At 38.6% G+C, this 15,398-nt stretch overlaps 1 protein-coding gene and 1 non-coding gene across 2 annotated transcripts in view; both read right to left on the bottom strand.

The window, feature by feature from the left end:
• Positions 1 to 15,398, bottom strand: part of CDC23 (cell division cycle 23) — a 21,532-nt gene that overhangs the window by 5,165 nt on the left and 969 nt on the right. The window contains exons 3-9 of the mRNA XM_007112984.2: positions 12,676 to 12,813; positions 11,674 to 11,716; positions 11,043 to 11,148; positions 10,816 to 10,948; positions 9,069 to 9,246; positions 8,886 to 8,983; positions 8,663 to 8,744 (exon numbers count right to left, since the gene is read on the bottom strand). Of these exons, the coding sequence (XP_007113046.1) occupies positions 8,663 to 8,744; positions 8,886 to 8,983; positions 9,069 to 9,246; positions 10,816 to 10,948; positions 11,043 to 11,148; positions 11,674 to 11,716; positions 12,676 to 12,813 (778 nt within the window). The remainder of the gene's footprint in view (positions 1 to 8,662; positions 8,745 to 8,885; positions 8,984 to 9,068; positions 9,247 to 10,815; positions 10,949 to 11,042; positions 11,149 to 11,673; positions 11,717 to 12,675; positions 12,814 to 15,398) is intronic.
• Positions 12,297 to 12,419, bottom strand: LOC112065656 (small nucleolar RNA ACA64). The gene has a single exon (XR_002892153.1). It is a non-coding gene; the product is annotated as a small nucleolar RNA ACA64 (small nucleolar RNA).

Here is a 15,398-nt window from a genome sequence, read left to right on the forward strand (position 1 = left end):
ACCACAAAAAAAAAAAAAAAAAAGAAAAAAAAGAAATGTATAATCTCCCAAGATTAAATCAGGAATAAGTAGAACATATGAACAGACCAATTACCAGTAATGAAACTGAATCAGTAATAAAACAACTCCCAACAAAAAAAGTCCAGAACCAGATGGCTTCACAGGTGAATTTTACCAAACATTTAGAAAAGAGCTAACACTTATCTTTTCCAAATTATTCCAAAAAATTGCAGAGGAAGAAATGTTTCCAAACTCATTCTACAAATCTAGCATCACCCTGATACCAAAACCAAAGATACCACAAAAAAAGAAAATTACAGGCCAATATCACTAATGAACGTAGATGAAAAAATCCTCAATAAAGTATTAGCAAACTGAATCCAACAATACGTTAAAAGGATCATACATCATGATCAAGTGGGATTTATCCCAGGGATGCAAGGATGGTTCAATATCTGCAAATCAATCAATGTGATACACCACACTCACAAAATGAAGAATAAAAATTATATGATATCTTGATACAGAAAAAGCTTTTGACAAAATTCAACATACATTTATGATAAAAATCCCCACAAAGTAGGTATAGAGGGAACATCAACATAATAAAGGCCATATATGATAAGCCCACAGCTAACATCATACTCAATGGTGAAAAGCTAAAAACTTTTCCTCTAAGATCAGGAAAAAAATCAAGGATGCCCACTTTTGCCACTTTTTTCAATGTAGTACTAGAAGTCTTAGCCACAGCAATCGGATAAGAAAAAGAAATAAAAGGAATCCAAATTAGAAAGGAAGAAGTAAAACTGCCACTGTTTACAGATGACATGATTCTATACATAGAAAATCCTAAAGATGTCACCAAAAAATTACTAGAGCTCATCAATGAATTCAGTAAAGTTGCACAATACAAAATTAATACAGAAATCTGTTGCATTTCTATACACTAATGACAAACTATCAGAAAGAGAAATTAATGAAACAATCCCATTTACAATTACATCCAAAAAAATAAAATACCTAGGAGTAAATCTAATTAAGGAGTTAAAAGACTTGTACTCAGAAAACTATAATACACTGATGAAAGAAACTGAAGACACAAACAGAAAGATATACCTTGTTTATGGATTTGAACAATTAATATTGTTAAAATGACCATACTACCCAAGACAATCTACAGATTCAATGCAATCCCTAACAAAATACCAATGGTGGAACTTCCCTGGTGGTCCAGTGGTTAAGACTCTGTGCTCCCAATGCAGGGGGCCTGGATTTAATCCCTGGTCAGGGAACGAGATCCCGCATGCCGCAACTAAAGATCCCACATGCCACAACAGAAGATCCCGCATGCCGCAACAAAGACATCACACGCAGCAATTAATATTCCGTGTGCTGCAACTAAGACCCAGCGCAGCCAAATAAATAAATAAATATTTTTAAAAAAAATACCAATGGCATTTTTCACAGAACCAGAACAAATAATCCCAAAATTTGTATGGAAACACAAAAGACCTTGAACAGCCAAAACAATCTTAAGAAAGAACAAAACTGGAAGCATCACATTCCCTGACTTCAGACTATACTACTAAGCTACAGTGATCAAAACAGTATGGTACTAGTCCAGAAACTCACTCACGCACTTATGGTCAATTAATCATGACAAAGGAAGCAAGAATATACAATGGGGAAAAGACAGTCTCCAATAAGTGATGCTGGGAAAACTGGACAGCTACATGTAAGAGAATGAAATTAGAACATTTTCTCATACCATATAAAAAAATAAACTCAAAATGGCTTAAAGATCTAAATGTAAGACTAGAAACCATTAAAACTCCTAGAAGAAAACAGAGGCAAAACACTCTTTGACAGAAATCATAGCACTATTTTTTTGGATCCATCACCTAAAGCAAAGGAAACAAAAGCAAAAATAAACAAATGTGACCTAATTAGACATAAAAGCTTTTGCACAGCAAACAAAACCATCAACAAAACGAAAGGACAGGGACTTCCCTGGTGGCACAGTGGTTACGAATCCGCCTGCCAATGCAGGGGACATGGGTTTGATCCTACATGCCGTGGAGCAACTAAGCCCATGCACCATAACTACTGAGCCCACGCTCTAGAGCCCACGAGCCACAACTACTGAAGCCTGCACGCCTAGAGCCCGTGCTCCGCAACCAGAGAAGCCACCACAATGAGAAGCCTGTGAACTGCAACGAAGAGTAGCCCCTGCTTGTCACAACTAGAGAAAGCCTGTGCACAGCAACAAAAACCCAGTGCAGCCAAAAATAAATAAATTAATTAAAACAAAACAGAACAAAACAAGAAAACAACTTACTGAATGGGAGAAAGTATTTGCAAATGATATCCAAAATATATAAACAGTTCATACAACTTAATATCAAAAAAACAAACAACCCAGTCAAGAAATGGTCAGAAGACCTGATAGACATTTTTCCAAAGAAGACATACAGATGGCCAATAGGCACATGAAAAGATGCTCAATATCATTAATCATCAGAAAAGCAAATCATGGGGCTTCCCTGGTGGCGCAGTGGTTAAGAATCTGCCTGCCGATGCAGGGGACACGGGTTCGAGCCCTGGACCAGGAAGATCCCACATGCCGCAGAAAAACTAAGCCCGTGTGCCACAACTATTGACCCTGTGCTCTAGAGCCCATGAGCCACAACTACTGAGCCCATGCGCCACAATTACTGAAGCCCACACGCCTACAGCCCGTGCTCTGCAACAAGAGAAGCCACAGCAATAAGAAGCCCGCACACCACAACGAAGAGTAGCCCCCACTCACCGCAACTAAAAGAAAGCCCACGTGCAGCAACAAGGACCCTATGCAGCCAAAAATAAATAATTTTTTTTTAAAGAAAAGCAAATCAAAACCACAATGAGATATCACCTCACAACTGTCAGAATGGCTATCATCAAAAAAAACCACAAATAACAAATGTTAGTGAGGATGTGGAGAGAAGGGAACATTTGTACACTGTTGGTAGGAATGTTAATTGGTGCAGCCACTACCGAGAACAGTATGGAGGTTCCTCAAAAAACTGAAAATAGAACTACGATATGATCTAGCAATTCCACTTCTGGGTATATATCCAAGGAAAACAAAAACACAAATTTGAAAAGATACATGCATCCCAATGTTCACAGCAGTATTATTTACAATAGCCAAGATATGGAAGCAACCTAAGTGTCCATCAACAGAGGAATAGATAAAGAAGATGTGGTATACATACATAATGGACTACTACTCAGCCATTAAAAACAATGAAATTTTGCCATTTACAACAACATGGATGGATCTGGAAGGTATTATGCTTAGTGAAATGTCAACTTGAGCAAGACAATCTATTATCACTTATACATGGAATCTAAAAAATAAAACGAATGAATATAACAAAACAGAAACAGACTCACAGATAAAGAGAACAAACTAGTGGTTACCTATGGGGAGAGGGAAGTGGGGAGGGCAAGATAGGATAGGGGATTAAGAGGTACAAACTACTACGTGTAAAATAAATAAGCTACAAGGAAATATTGTACAGCACAGGGAATACAGCCAATATTTTATAGAACTTTAAATGGAGTATAATCTACAAAAAACTTGAATCACTATGTTGTACACCTGAAACAAACATAATATTGCAAATCAACTATACCTCAATTTTTAAAAAAAGAAGAGGGCTTCCCTGGTGGCGCAGTGGTTAAGAATCCGCCTGCCAATGCAGGGGACATGGGTTCGAGCCCTGGTCCGGGAAGATCCCACATGTCGCGGAGCAACTAAGCCTGCGAGCCACAACTACTGAGCCCGTGCGCCTAGAGCCCGTGCTCCACAACAAGAGAAGCCCGCACACCGCAACAGATGCCACAACTACTGAAGCCTGTGTGCCTAGAGCCCGTGCTCCGCAACGAGAGAAGCCACTGCAATGAGAAGCCCGCACACCGCAACAGAGTAGCCCCCGCTCGCCACAACTAGAGAAAACCTGCGCACAGCAGCAAAGACCCAATGTAGCCAAAAATTAAATAAATGAATAAATTCATTAATAAACAAATAAATAAATAAATAATAAAAACAAAAAAAGAAGAAAAAGCAATTCGAGATATACCAAGACTTTGAGGGATTTTTCATGAGATATTGTTGAGTGAGAAAAGTAAAATACAGAGAAATGTGTGTAATATGATCCTACTTTTGTAAGCAAACAGCCCATTAAACCCTGCATATGTGTATGTGTATTTTTGATGTGGTATGGGATATGCTAATACAAGTATTTTAAAGGAGGAAATGTGCAGTGAGGGAAAAAAAACCTGCACTTTAAAAAATCTCCTTTATGTATAAATTGCATGTGCATAAACTAGATAAAAAGATGGATTTAAATGTATATATACTAATTTACAGAGATAATGATATACTGTCAAACGGAAAAAGCAAATTGCAGAGAAATTATGATTCCACTTTGGTAAAAAACAAGTAATAAGATTTCTATATATGTGTTTGTCTTTGCTTTTAATTTGTCTAGATTCAGATGTCAGGTTGATTCAGGAGAAATTATTTATAACAATTGTCTGTATCACTTAAGATCATTCAAGTTCACATTCACCTGGGAAAAAAGCAAGATGGAGGGCTTTATGCCCTATAAAAGGATACCTTTGCTTCTGCCACTGACTCGGACCCAGAGACAGAGGAATAAGCAAACTCTAGGCAGATTGTCCAAAGGTTAACTTCTGTAATAGAATAGGAGAAGTGAAGTAGTGGTAGCAAGGGTATAAGCTTTAGCTGCTAAAGGAGTCAGTATGACAAAGGAGATGTTAAGGAAGTCAGAACAGGCAAGTTCTGGGCAAAGATTAAGTAGATGAGATTTTCTGACCAGTTGGAACAGCTAAAATGTACTGAATGATTACAATGTGCTGGGCAACTTACATTGTTATAAGTGCTTTGTATATGTTAATTTACTTACTCCTCACAACGAATACATGGGAGAAGGTTCCACTGTTATTATCCTTTTATGGATGAGGAAAGCATAGCGCATAGAAGTTAAATCCAATGTCACACAGCTAGTTAGTAGCAAAACCAAGATTTAAACTTGGGCAGTTTTGTTCCAGAGTCCAAATCTTAACCATGCTATACTGTAATATATACATATATAAATACACATACATATATGTATTTGTGTGTGTGTGTGTGTGTGTGTGTGTGTGTGTGTGTAAAGCTGCCTCTCAGAGACTGGGACTCCAGAAAAGATGCAGAAGGAAGCATTCAATTCACATCAAGACATAACTGCAGAAGCAAGGACTAAACAAGTAGGAGATTCTTGCCATCTATTCTTAAGTTGTTTCATTCTCTTTCAGGTCCTCAGTTTCTTCTCTTCTCTCTCCACCCTTCTTTCTCCTTTGTGAAAGCTGAAATATATTTTTTGTCATATCTAATGTTCCTTTTTCTTGATTTTTAAGATAGGTGGGCTGAATTCAACAAACACTTATTGACCATATGTCAGGAACTTTGCTAGGCATTACAGACACACTGAAGAAAAAACAGTTCATTAAGAAGTTTACCAATCAAACAATTATTTAAAAAACCAGATGGGAATTCCCTAGCAGTCCAGTGGTTAGGACTCCGCACTCTCACTGCCAAGGGCCCGGGTTCAAACCCTGGTCCGGGAACTAAGATCCCGCAAGCCGCGAGGCATGGCCAAAAAATAAATAAATACATAAAGTAAAAAACCAGAAACTCCTAAAGCATTACTCTTCATAGGTACGTATCCTTTGATTTTAACTGGCTTTAAGTTAGTAGGCTAAAAAAAGAACAGTTCATTATCTCCCCTACCTCTGTTTCCTTTCTTCAGGTGAAGGACACTGTTATCAATCTGGTTACCCATTCACCAATTCCTGTATGTTCTACTTCCTAAATATCTTCTAAATCGAATCGCCTCTCTTCATTCCTCCTGCCAATACCTCAGCTTGGGCTCTCATCATCTCTAGACTGAATTATTGCAAAAGCCTCCTTGTTGGTCTTGCCCTTTTTCTAATCCTCCCAGCACACTGTCTCCAGTTATCATTTGAAAATGAAAATCTAAAAACATTTATCATTCTCTGGTTTAAAATCCTTCAGAAGACTTCTCCTGCCTTAAGAATAAAATCCAAACTTTTAGTAAGGCACAAAAGGCTCTTCAAGATCTGGCCCCGTTCATACATTCCCTCCTCCCACACCATGCTTCAGGACACTAAATTATTTCAGGATCACTGTCTGTTTCACACTTCAATGCCTCTGCACTGCAATACCCTTCCCAAGTCAATCCATCTCCTCCTTTAGTGAACTCTTTCACTCCTGCCCATCCTTCAGGTATCACCTTCTCAAGAAGCCTTCCCTAATCAGACTGGATTAGCTACCTTTCCTATGTACTCTCTTAGCATCCTATGTTTACTTCAATCATAACCCTCAACCCACTATATTACAGTTGTTTCTTACTGGTCTTCCTCAGTAGGTAATGGGGTAGGTACTGCAACACAAACCACCGTATCTGGCACTCAGAAGATGTTCAAAAGATGTTTTCTGAATAAACTGGAGTTCCATCCTCACTTTAACAGACTTTATACTTCATTCACAATGTTCTGATATTGAAAAGATCATTTGTTCCTCTTACCTATGTTCCATAGGATTTTTGTTTTTTTAATATTTATTTCCCATACTAGACTACAACTTCCTAAAAGGTTGGAAATACTTATTGAATGACTGAATTGAAATTCTGTCAGTTTATTAACAACATCCTAATATACAAATGTATGTTCTCAATGCAGTGTCACCAAAGACCCAGGAACAGGGTCTTTCATCTCCAGGAAACTCAGGCTTTCAATCACAACCAACCAAGTTTACTTTTATCCAAGAGTGGCCATTCATCTATTTACGTCAACTGATTATCAGGCCACAGTAGTGTGGCCAAGTACATAGGGCCATGGTTCTCAACCAAGGATGATTCTGACCCCAAGAGGTTATTTGGCTTTATCTGCACAACTGGCGGAAGGAGGTTACTGACATCTAGTGGGTAGAGCTGGGTATACTTCTAACACCCTGCAATGTACAGGACAGACCCCCACAAAAGAAATTATCAGCCAAAAATGTCAACAGAGCCAAGAGTGAGACACCCAGATACAGAAAAAGATACACTCTCATCTCTTTTCATAGGATTGGAAATTCTTACAAACATTTTAGTAATATTAGTAAGTTTAAAATACACGTGCTTTGGGACCTCCCTGGTGGTCCAGGGGTAAAGAATCTGCCTTCCAATGCAGATGCGGGTTCGATCCCCGGTCAGGGAACTAAGATCCCACATGACACGGGGCAACTAAGCCGCGCGCCACAACTACTGAGCCTGCGTGCTGCAAACTAGAGTACAAGCGCTCTGGAGCCTGTGCGCCACAACTACAGAGCCCATGCACTCTGGAGCCCACGCACTCTGGAGCCCACGCACCACAACTAGAGAGAAGCCCGCGTGCCACAACAGAGCCCACGCCGCAAGAGAAGATTCTGCATGCCTCAACAAAGACCCCGCGTGTCGCAACTAAGACCCGACACAGCCAAAACATAAATAAATAAAATAATAATTTAAAAATACAGGGACTTCCCTGGTGGCGCAGTGGTTAAGAATCCGCCTGCCAATGCAGGGGACACGGGTTCGAGCCCTGGTCCAGAAAGATCCCACATCCGCGGAGCAACTAAGCCTGTGCGCCACAACTACTGAAGCCCATGTGCCTAGAGCCCGTGCTCTGCTACAAGAGAAGCCACCACAATGGGAAGCCCGCGCACCACAACGAAGAGTTGCCCCCACTCACCACAACTAGAGAAAGCCCGCGTGCAGCAATGAAGACCCAACGCAGCCAAAAATAAAATAGATAAAATAAATAAATTTATTTTTTAAAAAAACATATATATATATATATAAAATACACACGTTTTTGATCCAGTCTCACTGCAAGGAACTAATTAAACAGAAATAGTTGCATAAACATGCAAAAATAAATATATACATACAAAGATGTTTCCTGAAGCAATTTTTATGTTAACGCTAGCCACAACTTATACAATAGAAAATGATTAAATAAAAATAATGACATATCTATATAATAAAATACTAAATAGCCATCAAAAATAATATAATACAACTCTACATGTACTAGCATGAAAAGATGGAAAAGATATATTGTTAGGTTAAAAAAAAGGACATTACAAAGCAGTGTGTATAATGATACAGTTTTTGCAAGCAAACCATACACACACACACATACACCATTTTTAGTACTCACACACACATACACCATTTATACTACTCACACAGAAAAATATTCTGGAGTCATATCCACCAATCTTGGGGGTGGGATTACAGTGATCCTTCACATTCTATTGTATACAATTTTGTTACCTTTGACACTTGTTTTTTTTGGCTGTGCTGTGAGGCATGCAGGAATGGAGGATCCCAGTTCCCCGACCAGGCATCGAACCCGTGCCCCCTGCAGTGGATGCGCGGAGTCCTAACCACTGGACCGCCAGGGAATTCCCTTTTTTTCTTTTGACACTTTTATATTATTGTTATTTTTACATTTGGATTACTTACAATAAAGATAAAAAAAGAAAAAAAGTGGTGACTCTTACCAATTACACAGCATGTTTCTACACGATATTTATCAATCTCACAGAGGTTGTGAGCCAGATAACTCAACTCAGATTTCATGCTCTGAAAGAAAAGAAAGACGATCTAAGCATGAAAAAGGAAACCCTACATAATTTTTCTTGTAGCTAATGCTACTAGGTGACAATCCAACCCAGGAGATCAAAGCACAAAAGAGCTTAAGTCCAAGCAAAGGAAGGAGCTCACCCTGACATAAAGAAGGTTAGAGAATGTGTCCATATTTTCAATCCTGTAAGGGTCTTGTTTCCTTAGCTCATTAAAAATAGAGAGGGCTTTGTCGATATCTGCAGAAAGAAGACAGAGAGTTCAGAAAACAACACAGCGCTACCTTCAGGGTTTGATGGTATTTCGTTGTCCTTATTCACTCACCTCTGATATTGTGATACGCAACTGCAATTTGGGAAACAATATATGAGCTCTTAGAGAAGCCCACATCAATGAGATTCTGATACTTTTGCAGGGCCTCCTCTATCAACTGCAACTCTGTGTATATATGAGCCAGAAAAAACTCTTTCATCCAGGTGTCTGGCAAAGACAGGAACTTCAGCTGGCAGCAGGAGAGAGAGGAACACACTTAATATACTTTGACTTCTCTCCCAAACGAACATCAAGGAACTATCTTTATTGTCTAAAAGAATTTATCACCAAAATTTTATTAGAGTACCTAATAATGAACACAGGGCAGTTCAATTAAGTGAATAGGACTTACAAGCACAATAGGGAGGAATAGGGAGGAATGGTCTAGCTGGGGACAGCTTCAAAGAAACGATAAGATTTGAGGCGAGCCTTGGAGGATGGGTAGAAACTGAATAGAAAAAGAGAGAGGAAGAGAAAAAAGACAACATTCTAGGTAAGGACAACAAAAATAGAGGAAAAACAGTCATGATGAGTGTGGGTAAATAGAATGAGGCAACTAGCTCAGTTTGAGGGGAGGCTATGTGTTGGGAAGTAGTGGAAAAATAAGACTGAACTGATAGGGTGGGTCTTATGCTGCAAAAGAAAATGGGATGCAACAGGAAACCACTGCAGTTTTTGACAGGAGAATGACATGATGACATGGGTGCTTTAAGAATAAGTTTCGAAACAGTATGTCAGATGGCTTGGAAATGGGAGTATAAAAATGGGAAAGCTAGATAGAAAGTATTTATTACTTTTAAGCAATCCAAATTTGAGATGATAACCAAGACAGCAAAGGAAACCAAGAAAAAGAGATGCAGACAAGAAGGTAACCATGGCAATGTCTGGCAACTGACTAGATAAAGGGAAATAAGAGAAAGGAAAGAGACAAAATATGACTCTGAGGCGTCAAGACTGGGTGCATCCTGAGCAACAGAGATACAACTGAGAGTCCATCAAGTTGGGAGGAAGAAAGAGAATTTGGTAGGCAAGATGAGAAATTTGGTTTTGCATATTCTGAGTTCAGAGATAAAACAAACTTTCAATGAAAGTCTAGTAGGCAGTTAGAGATAGGTAAATACAAGTAAACCAAGATTAAGATTTCAGCCACAAATGTAGTAGCATGTATCACTATTGGGGAAAATCAACCAGCCCTTGGTCCTTTAGAGCCAACAAAAGGAAGTGTGTTGTTGCTTCTATTAACTATTGAAGAACAGCAAAATAAACTTTGTAGACAATGTTCTCTAACAATGACTAATGAAACAATACAGTTTATAAAGCAATTTCATATACATTATTTCATTAATAAATCTCTAAATCTCAACAGAGACCTATGACAGCTCAGAAGAAACATTAAAAATGTTTTTAATTCAATTCTTGATATCAGAGAAATCGTTCCTATAGCATCTTTGGAATTAGGAGAGAAACTATAATAACATTTAGTCTATAAAACAAGTTACAGTAAAACTAGAATGTGAAAACGTGAATATGAAAAGATATTCTAAGTCAACTAAATGCAAATGAAACAGCAACTACCAAATAAGATCTAGACATTAGTCTTTCAAATAAAGACCTAAATCCCAACAGTGAAAGAGACTAGAGAAGGAACAGAGGTAGCTATAATGAAAGGTTTAGCAAAACTTTCTCCCCCTACCCCATTATTAAAGAATTACATAAGACTTGAAACAGAAGATTTTTCACATAGCTCATCTCAATTTACCATCTCCTTGTCTGTAATCAAGTTACAGAGTTCTAGCCAGGCTCCCCAATGCAAAGGCAAAACATGAGTAGCCTCCACAAACACATCAATGGCCTCTTTCACCAAGTCCAGCTTTCGAAGCACCACACCATACCTAGGAAAGAAGGGAACGATCACAGAAGTTAACAACATCTCCCCTCTACTCAGAAGAATATCTCACGTAAGTTCCAAATTACTATAACACTTACAGATAAAGGCCAAATCCATCAAGTTCCCGAGCCTGGTGTTTTTTGCTGAGCTCCACTCTCAATTCTCTGAGAGCCTCATTTTTCACTTGACCTTTCTCCAGGGGGCCTAGGAAAGAAACAGAGTTTCTGATCTAAGGGTAGACTGCTGTTTTTCATTTCATAGACCTAGATACTCCCTTTGGCATCAACCAAAGTTACACCTGGAACTTCCAGCAAACACTCACAAGTGGCCAATGACATCTTACACAGTCCATTTACTTTATTATAGAAACTGCAACTGATAACTGGTCTGCAGTCATATTTTGTTAGGCCCACACAGGTTTTTAAAAATCTGAATTAATTATCAATGTTTAAAAATTAGAAGCCTCAACTAAAAATCTACATTTCCAGGTTCAGGTTGCAGGGAACAGGGTAGGGCCAGCGGAAGAAAGCCCCTGACAACACCAGGCCCACATTCCCACAGGGCAACCCTCAGAGGGAGTTGGGTGACAACCAGCCAGTTGTGCTCTCCAATTTGCAGACTCCTCCTCAGTCCACTTCCCATGTTTATATTAGCTGCCTGGCTCCTATAGGCATTATAGAGTTTGCAACCTCTGTTTTAGTCCAAAAGGCAAGAGAAAGAAATTCATACCTAGGCTATCAACTGTTTCATCATCCTTCTTCTTTTCTCCAGACTGTAAGAGAAAATCAATAAATAGGTCTCTTTTCCGCTTATTCTGAAACCTGTAGCAGCCTGATTCGACCTAAAGGGTACAAGTCCAACCAAAATGACATCTACTATTGGTCACTAATTTTAAACAAGTATTCGGGGGCTCCCACTGGCCAAATCTGGAATAATCTGAGTACCAAAATGATAAAGTCAAGTAATGAATTATAAACAATTAAAAATATAGGAATTCTTGAGTCCATACTGATACTAAATAAATACATAAATAAGTGGAGAAGGGGAAGACAGGCTCTTGCTTAGAGTAGAATTTACTACTCAAGAGAGTGCTGGAGTAGAAAATCATTTTGCAACATTATAATAAAGAATACTTCAGGCAAAAATTAACAATGAATTTCTTGACTAATGATTATTTAGGTTTTTAATTTTTTTGGCTATTACAAAAAACCCTTCAATGAACAGCCCTGTACATATATATATCCTTGTGCACATATTGAAGTATTTCTATTGGACAAGTTAAGTTTCTTAAAGAAGAATTGTTTGGGCATAGTATTTCAAATTGACATAATCTGCCCGGAGCAGCGGCCCACACATGTCGGGGCCTGGGTTTCATCTCCCCATATCAAGGAGTTGGGTGGTGGGCTGAGGCCCCAGTGGTTCTAGGCGCCAAATCTCACCCACAGGCACGCCAACCAAACCAACGCCAAACTACTTTTACTCCTGAAACAGAGGGTCTACTGACCCAAACCTTTGTCAATAATGAATATTACCTATATTTTTATATTTTTATATTTTCTTTCACACCATCATTTTTTTTAACTTTACTTTCTTTATTATTGCTAAGTATTTATAAAGTACATTCATCAAGTAGACTTTTGCTAAACTATTTGAAGATTAAACTTTTGCTCCTGGGATTCTAAATATGGATGCTTCACTGACAGCAGAATGACATCTTAAAATGGCCCTCACCAGATATCTAGAATACATGTACAGGAAATAGGCTTTCTTGCTATTGCAGCCATGCAGGAAATGTGCTGCCCGATCATACTCTTTAACGTCAAAGTAGGCCTTGGCCAGAGTGTAAGCATCCATATCCTGGGCATCCTCCTAAAAAAGAGACAAGTTTATGTAAGTGGCTAGGAACAGGATAACAAAAGTTCAATCTAAGAATATTCATTAATTTCAAGATGTAAGAAAAAATAATTATTTTCCTCCTCCCCAAAACCTAATACTTATTTATTAGTTTATGAAGTAAGGTCATAGAACATTTTTTCAAAATAAAAGCTTGGGGAAAAATATTAAAATTAAAAAAACTAAACCAATGCACTCAGAAACTTTTATTGTTTCTGCAAAAAAACAAACTTTTATTGTTTCTGGAAATTGCATATGCTTTACTGTTAGGGACTTGGATTTAAATTCTGACTCCTGGTTTCAAGACATTAGTAGGGAACTTACTTAGCTTCTCTGAGTATTCACTTCTTCATCTGTAAAATGGAGCCAGTAATACAGATTTGATATGAGGAAAAAGTGAAAAAGTCATGAAAAATGTCTAGCATTAATATCTGACATTCCTTTCCTTCGGCAGACTTTTAAATTTTCACATAAATGCAACATGCTGTGGAATTACTTATACTTTTTGTACTTCAAGAAAGTTTTGACATGTTAGTATTGTAAAAACCAAAAAAACACAGCTATAATTCTCTATGTAAAAAAAAAAAATGAAATGATGCACATTTGAGGTAAAAACATACAATCCCCCCAAATTCTAAGGATAAGTTGATTAAAACTTTAGTAATTTCATTCTCCTCATCCTTCATGTCCAAATATTACCAGCACAAAACTGGAACCAAAATTATGTTCAATATTTTCTTCATTGGATGAACATGTCCTAAATATGGCCATTCAGCTTAGGATTCTGGTGGCCCTTTTCACGTACACTCACCATTTACTTATTTCTTCTCCTGCCTCTCTCACCTGCATTGTATCTTTTGGATTAAGGAAAATTCATTGTTTTTAAGTGTGTGTATGTGTGTGTGTGTGTGTGTGTGTGTGTGGTTGGTGGGGGTGGTAATCAAGAAATGGCATCTTCAGGAAAAATAAAATGGATTATGATAAAGATCTTTCAGATGACACAGACTATGTAAACATATATACTATAGATCATACATAAAATGTATTACTATCTCATTTAACTCTCTCAATATCCCCACAAAATAAATACTATTATCCACAGATGGGGAAAACTGTGGCTCAGGAAGTTAATTAAGTTACCAAAAGTCACTAGTATGGCTGAGATTTGAACCCAGAGCTGTCTGGATCCAAAATCAATTTCGTGCTGTTGTATTGGGTTGGCCAAAAAGTTCATTCGGTTTTTTTCCATTAGATGGCTCTAGTATTGCTTAGTTGTCTTTAACTTCATTTGAAACAATTTTGTTACAGTGTATTGTGACACCTGTCATATCAGGGTAAATTTTTTTTAAAACTTATCAAAACTGGTGAACCTTTTTTTTTTTTGTGGTATGCAGGCCTCCCCCTGCTGCGGCCTCTCCCGCTGCGGAGCACAGGCTCCGGACGCGCAGGCCTAGCGGCCATGGCCCACGGGCCCAGCCGCTCCGCGGCATGCGGGATCCCCCCAAACCGGGGCGCGAACCCAGCTCCCCTCCATCGACAGGCAGACGCGCAACCACTGCGCCACCAGGGAAGCCCAAAACTGGTGAACTTTTGTGTAGCCATTTTAATATTGAAGTTGGAAGGAAAAAAGCAACATTTTCCGCATATTATCCTTTATTATTTCAAGAAAGGTAAAAACGCAACTGAAACGCAAAAAAAAGATTTGTGCAGTGTATGGAGACGGTGCTGTGACTGACCGAACGCGTCAAAAGTGGTTTGCGAAGTTTCGTGCAGATTTCTCGCTGGATGAGGCTACATGGTTGGGTAGACCAGTTGAAGTTGACAGCGATCAAATTGAGACATTAATTGAGAACAAGCAACGTTATACCATGCAGGAGATAGCTGACATACTCAATATATCCAAATCAAGAGTTGAAAATCATTTGCACCAGCTTGGTTATGTGAATTGCTTTGATGTTTGGGTTACACGTAAGTTAAGCGGAAAAAAAACCTTCTTGACCGTTTTTCCGCATATGTTTTCTCTCTTAAACGCTATGAAAACGTTCCGTTTTTAAAACAATTGTGACGGGCGATGAAAAGTGTATAGATACTGTACAATAATGTGGAACGGAAGAGATCGTGAAGCAAGCGAAATGAACCACCATCAACCACACCAAAGGCCGGTTTTCATCCAAAGAAGGTGATGTTGTGTATATGGTGCGATTGGAAAGGCGTCCTCTATTATGAGCTCCTTCCGGAAAACCAAACAATTAATTCCAACGAGTACTGCTCCCAGTTAGACCAACTGAAAGTGGCACTTGACGAAAAGCCTCCGGAATTAGTCAACAGAATACTAATCTCCCATCAGGATAACGCACGACTGCATGTTTCTTTGATGACCAGGCAAAAACTGTTACAGCTTGGCTGGGAAGTTCTGATTCAACTGCTGTATTCACCAGACATTGCACCTTTGGATATCCATTTATTTAGGTCTTTACAAAATTCTCTTAATGGAAAAAATTTCAATTCCCTGGAAGACTGTAAAAGGCACCTGGAACAGTTCTTTGCTCAAAAAGATAAAA

The sequence above is a fragment of the Physeter macrocephalus genome, chromosome 8 (genome assembly GCF_002837175.3).
Source record: "Physeter macrocephalus isolate SW-GA chromosome 8, ASM283717v5, whole genome shotgun sequence".
Classification (NCBI taxonomy): domain Eukaryota; kingdom Metazoa; phylum Chordata; class Mammalia; order Artiodactyla; family Physeteridae; genus Physeter; species Physeter macrocephalus.